This window comes from Schistosoma mansoni, chromosome W, assembly GCF_000237925.1.
Source record: "Schistosoma mansoni strain Puerto Rico chromosome W, complete genome".
In the NCBI taxonomy this organism is placed as follows: domain Eukaryota; kingdom Metazoa; phylum Platyhelminthes; class Trematoda; order Strigeidida; family Schistosomatidae; genus Schistosoma; species Schistosoma mansoni.
The window spans coordinates 17,080,461-17,086,991 of record NC_031502.1 but is presented as its reverse complement, the minus strand read 5'-3'; the positions used below and the strand labels follow the sequence as shown (position 1 = coordinate 17,086,991).

Below are 6,531 nucleotides of genomic sequence, written 5' to 3'. Positions count from 1 at the left end.
AAAGTATAACTCTGAGAAAGACGTCTCAAATCTCTGAACATGCCCTCACTGTAATGTAGGCATTTCAGTTATGGTTTTCTAATGAATTATCGCATTCTTAACACTTAAGCACCCCATTAAATACTTACTCAAGCTCAGTCTCAACACAAGACTTAGTGGTTATAAGTAGATATCAGAGATACTACATAGTAGAATTAGCTGTAGATATTGGTGACAGATGAGGTAGTGAAGCAACTTCTCGGTAGTCTTTCAAGAGGAAACTTATTATTAAGTAGTTAGGACAATATTTCGTTATAATTTAACAGTATTCCTCTTCCGGTTAATAAATATCCCCAGGCTCCTTGCTTGTAACACCAGTGATTCACCATTACTAGGTACGGAAGCCCATCAAGCAAATGTTTTACAACTAATTGGTCCATTTGGTCATTGAGCGGGAGGGTTAAATTTAAAACTGTCGGGTAGATTTAAAAGCAGTGAAACATGTGGTCGTCAACTGGTAGACACTCATCTTTGTAATTTTTTACCTTTATAGACTACGGTAGTAGTATTGGAACTACAAGTGATTTTGGTGGAGGTTATATGGCATCGATGGGTGCCACAACTGGACAAAAGGTTCTTATTTTGAATGGTTGAATTTATAGGGTTAATTTCTTTAGAAGATTAGTTACCAGGGTACTATTGTTCCTTGTACGTGTGCCGAAATAATGGCCGCAAATCAGGATGGTGATAAATTTGTGTCTCCATGTGGAATAGAATTCAGTCAAGTATGTTGAACAAAATGAATATAAGCATTTTTCAGATATCAGTTGTTGGGATTATTCGTTCGGTAAATGAGTCAAGTACACGCGTAGAGTATGAGATCGACGACTATACAGGACCATGTTTGCCAGTAAAACTTTTTACAGAGGATCAGGACAATACATCTTCCGGTCCACAATCACGTCCGTTTCGCGAGTTATCGTATGTACGAGTACATGGTCATGTCCGGAACTTCCAGGGAGTCAAACATGTTATTGCTTTCCGAGTACGATAAGTTTGCTTTGCGTCTTTCGATTAGAAGAACTTTTCCGTAATTAGAAAGTATCTTTGGGTTGTCTAAGGGACCAAAATTGTAGTGAAATCTCTGATAATATCTATTTCTGCAGTGTAGATTCTTACAGAGTTATTTTGCGACCAATAAGCTCTGAGTGTATCTCATTCTGTCAAAAGTTCTCTCTTGTGTGCTTTTATTTTGTTGTCTAACAAATGTATAGCCCAGCAAATACCAAGTTTTGTTAGAACCTACGTGATTTTACATGTTAAATATAAAGAAAGTACTGACACCAACGCTGCTGTTTGTGTTGAGTGTAAGACATTGGGTCATCCTAATGTTCTAGTTCCATAACTAACGTTAGATGGACAGCTATCGTACAGACTTGTACTCGATTGTTTGGCGCTAGTTGGTCATAGGATGTATGAAGCATCAAAAAAGTTTAGAGTTAGTATGACGCATTATTTGCGTGTTATCGATCCTTCAGAGATCATTCTTATGTGTGTTTCGAGTGTCCTACCCAACTAGTCAAACCAAATCCCTATCGGTATCTTATTACAGATATTTAAACATTTTTGGAATGTGACCAAATCTTTGCTTGTTCCCAGTATTGGCTACTACTTGTCAATGATGTGAAATAAATACGTATGTGGAATTTAGTTTTGGGTGGTAGATTATCCTAAATTAGCATGTTATGTAAAGTTAACCAAGGTATTATAGGAACAGTTTTTTGTCTTGAAAATTCTATGTCATAAGTTATATTTTCGTTTATATTACAAATCCTAAAGGTTGACTTTAAGGTATACTATAGGTATTCTAGTGCCGAATTAAAACTGCTCAGTATACCACATGTGTATTTCAAATAATGTAATTCATGGCTTTAAAATATCTATGTAAATAATGAAGTTGTTCAACCTCAAAAGCTAGCTCTAAAGCACTAATTGTAATGAGGAAAACATGCGTTCATTATCACATTAACGTCAACATTACTGGGTCCGGTTTCTATGTAAGTGGACTTTTTTGAACATAGATGTTAAGTTTGAATTTGAATACAGCTTAGGCTCCAATAGACTTGAATGTGTGTCTACACACAGTCCAGCGAAAAATGAGTTGACATTATTCATATGACCTGTTTCATTTCTAGTTATAGTTGGTTAGATGTTTCTCATCTGCTTCATTTGAGATTATCACAGTTCTAATAAAATTTATCTTTTCATTTCACTGTCTAAATCTATCAAGGGGGATATCCTTTACATCTTTAGGAAGGTTCACATCTAAGTCGTGTTGCTTACCTGAAACAGTACGTAGGATGTGATTCAAACCTGCAATCTACTGAATGAAAGCCGAGTACTTTAACCAGTAAGCTGCTGCCACTTTCATAGATTTTCGTTTCTAATATTCAGCGTACAAATTATCAGAAGCAATATCTTTTTTACAGGTTTAGCGACCCTTAAGTATTAACAGCTGTATGAACATATACAAAGATTTTCTTTAATTTAAGGTCATCCATTTGTCAGACATGAATGAACTTACTACTCATATAATGGAAGTGATTTATACAAGAATGTTGTATACGAAAATCAAACAAGATGAGAATAATGGCACGAACGTCAAAAGTAATTTCAGCGAGGGGGGTTCGCATAATGCACCTGGTTCTATAAGTAATGGACTCACTGTCTTGCAAAATCAGATACTCGCAATAGTTAGAACGTTTGTTGGTGAGCGTGGAATTCCTGTATCCCAATTAACGGAAAAGCTGCGTGGGATACCCGAAAGGCAAATAAGGTTTGTTATAGTTTTCTGTGATAATTGTTTGTTTTTTGTATTTAATTCACCTGTTACTGGATAGAGCAAGTCTGTTTTGCCTTTTGTTGCATTTATGTACTACACTTTTAAGTATGTGGTCATAATCCCTCCAAACATGTAAATACAATGTTATTGGGCTTCACTTCAATCTTATTAAATCAGTAAGTTTCACTATTGAATGATTTAACCCTTCCTTGGATACCAATGTATGTACATTACCCTTGTGACTGTCTCGTTAGCATAAGCACTCTGCGTACAATCGCTAAATTACAGATCTCAAACTTGATTTGTTGATTAGTTTGTACTGCCGCGTGAGGTATTTGTCATAAGCAACTTAGAACCTGGAAATTATATGCATGTTTGAGTTGCCACACCATTTTAGCACAGCGAGATGTTATCAAGGCAAATTCCAGGATAGTTAACTGTGGTGTAAGATCAGGAAAACAACACGATTTAAGAAAAGCGAATCCTAATCCCTGATCTGTAATTTGCTACATTAACTGACTCAAACCCATTTATTGCGTGCTATCGACTAAGTTAGTCCTTGATGTTGCAGCTGAATATTGACAGTTTGCTAACCTCATGCATAACTGTGATCCAATTAAATGGTCAAGACCCTAAAATACCCATGACTCACTGGAAATAGTAGACCTGAGCCTGCCAACATACTGATGATTGATAAAATCACAATAAATTAGTGAGAAAAGTAAGAGCCCTCGTCAACTTCCTTTTGGTGTTTCCACGAAGCACTGAACCACAAGTACCTTGGGATATAATGCAGTTTTTTAGTACTGACTTTTTAAATTCCTCTAATTACGTGCCATCAGTCAGTTAATCTTGGCACCGATTTCTCGACAGATAACAACAGACAACTACAATCGAAGACTGAGATAAGTCCCTGAGTCAATCAAGCTGATAAGACCTTAGTTTACATAAATTGAGGCAGGCGGCAGCAGATCTGGATGGTTGAACCGTGTAAATGTTCATAGTTAGTAGTCCAGTTAGACTGACTATGATACTAGCCAAAGTCTATGCACGTTGTTTATACGACAACTGATAGTGTGATGCGTTGAATATACTTTTCTGGAACGTTTCCCGCTAATCGTCCTATGTGCTAGTTTTAACTCTCCTGATATCTTATAAAATGTAAATTAAGTTCCTGTGTTTGGTTCTCATAAAACTAGAAATACGTTTTTATTTGTATAAATTTGGAAAGTGCTGTTGCACGCTATTTTAGTCTTCATATCGTAAGAAGAGTCACACGAATTCTTCCATTATCGTTTTTCTCGCTGCTGTAGTAGTTCACACGTATAAGGAAAATTATTTCTTTAATAACAGCAAATTTCTTAATGAAGGTTGTAGAAAAATACAAGTTTTTTGTTAATGTTCGTCTTTATTGAAACCTAAGTTTCATTATTTACAAGTCTTTATTGTTTGTTTCTATCCAGGGAGGACTTGGATTTCCTTAGTGCTGAGGGTCATGTATATTCGACTGTGGATGATGATCACTTCCGAGCTACTGAAGCATAATGAGATCGAAACTGTCTGTATCACCTTATTTCACACTAAAATCTATTTCAATTGTATATAATGATTGATCTTATTGCCTATTGTTTCAAAAGCAAGTTATACTGTTCATAATGAAAACAAGTATTTAAGTTTGAGTATCAGCTGTATAAATTAAAACAATGTAATTCGGTAACGTCTTGTTGATGTTTTAGTGCGTTTCTTTCTAAGTATATGGAGCAATATAAACTGACGTGGAACAATTTTAGTTACATTTGTCTGGTTCTCTATCAATTGGAATTCAGTAGAGTTATTTCTTTCTAATAATTGACAAACATCACATGGAGCAACATGTGTGGATAAGTATTTTATAAATCGTTTCAGAACCGACCGTAGCTGCTATCATGATTTGATAGTCGAACGGCAGTAAAGTATTTCCCTCATGAAACCGGCATCTCGAGTGATGTTGCCTTCTCATAACGGAAGCAAGTGGCCTAGAAAAGATCGACCCTAAAAGTGTCATACCTCACATTACTGTACGGATTTCCGTCTTTGGCTGCAAGGACTTCCGAAGTTCGTATGTAAAATTAAAACTTCCCAGGGAAATGCTGTGTGTTGTCTGTCACAAACAATGTTCCCTTGGACTATGCGATCACCCCGTCGCTTCATTGACGTTACGACTAAGCCTTGTTCCTCTTCAGGTCCCTAAAGAAGGAATGTTCGTTCGCAGCGTGGGTAGCTGGGAAGTGACAACCGTCTTCATATATCTAAAGACCTCCAGGACCAGCTTGCTCACAATCATGTCTCTCCTTCATGTGTTGATTCTCCAATCCACTCCACTAATTTTAATCATATCTTTATCACTACGCACTAAACTACATGTTAGAGCGTGTACTGTTCTAACCTTATGTCATGTAGGACTACTAGCTTTCCTAGTTAGGACTCGAGTCCATGTACGGATATTCGTCCGGCCTCACCTTGCTAATGTATAGGTCTAACAGGCTCTCCTTGACTGAATTCTAACAGTCAGTTGACCGCTATCCAAATAAACTGCACAGTAATAACTCAGACGGACGTTGCTCTGTCTTTGTTGTCTGTGCTTATGCCCCTACCGATTGCTGTTCGGGCCCCTTAACCTCCTTCAAAAAGCTAAGTGGTTAAATACAGTGACATTTGATTTTAATGATTTAGAAAGCAAAACCAGATCGAACGGCACGCTGTTGCGGCTCAACGGACACATGATGGTGACTCTTCTGCAACCATCCTCAGACAAACCTTTCATAACAGGTACCAACTTCAAGTATTGTTTAACATGGCGAGCCTCACGACTCTACGATAGAGTCAAGACTTTCGCCATCATCCGTCGTCGAAGCGCAATAGAACACATTTTGGAGCATGTATTTAGACTAAGATCATGTTCTTATGTGAGCACGTATTTGTTTCCATCTTACTGAATGTAGAAAAGCCACAGCAAGACGACTCCTTGAAATTCAACTTAATGATCGAAAATTCTAATTCGTTTCAAAAACTAGTAACAAACGATGAGTTGATGAGGGTCCTTAAACTCTCAGTGAGGTCACAAGCAATTTAAAGATCAAAAGAGCCTGATGGCTTAAATAATGAGTCTTAATGACCGTGCTTCAGTTTCCTAATTTAGACCAACCGGTAATTTGGCTAGCATCTGAGAAGCGAACGATCATCCTTGTCTATTATAGAGGACAAAAGTTGTTGTAACAATCACTGAGGAGTCAGTTTTAGCAAGTGTCTGGAATAATAATTTCAATGATACTTCGATGTCTGACTAGAGGTCGTGTAGAATAAACCCGAAAACCAGACATGGGCGTGCATGTATAGACCAAATGTTCATCCTTCGGCAGATTCTGGAAAATACACACTGTTCGACGTTCGATAATAGATGTAATTCTTATCCTTAACGTGGCGTTCGACTCTGTTAGTTCGTGAGGTCCTATGAAACTATCATTGAAAGGCATACCAAAGTTCATTAAACTTGTACAGGTTCTCTATTCGAACACTACTGGCCGAGTCAGAGCTTATGGCGAACTGTCATTGGGATTGGTTTCTTCAAATGATATTCGTTAGGGTTGTTCGCATTCTCCATATTGTCATAGACACGCTTTTAAAGATAACACTTTCATCGTCTGACTTTTCAGGGTTTGATTTTACGAGAG

At 37.3% G+C, this 6,531-nt stretch overlaps 1 protein-coding gene across 1 annotated transcript; it reads left to right on the top strand.

The window, feature by feature from the left end:
- Positions 1 to 480: 480 nt before the first annotated feature.
- On the top strand, positions 481 to 4,366 carry Smp_080530 (putative replication protein A; the record flags this gene model as incomplete). The annotated part of the gene is made up of 6 exons (XM_018788795.1): positions 481 to 496; positions 533 to 612; positions 657 to 764; positions 800 to 1,024; positions 2,532 to 2,815; positions 4,285 to 4,366. 6 exons carry the CDS (start codon positions 481 to 483, stop codon positions 4,364 to 4,366), a joined length of 795 nt encoding a protein of 264 aa, XP_018654302.1.
- Positions 4,367 to 6,531: the final 2,165 nt, after the last annotated feature.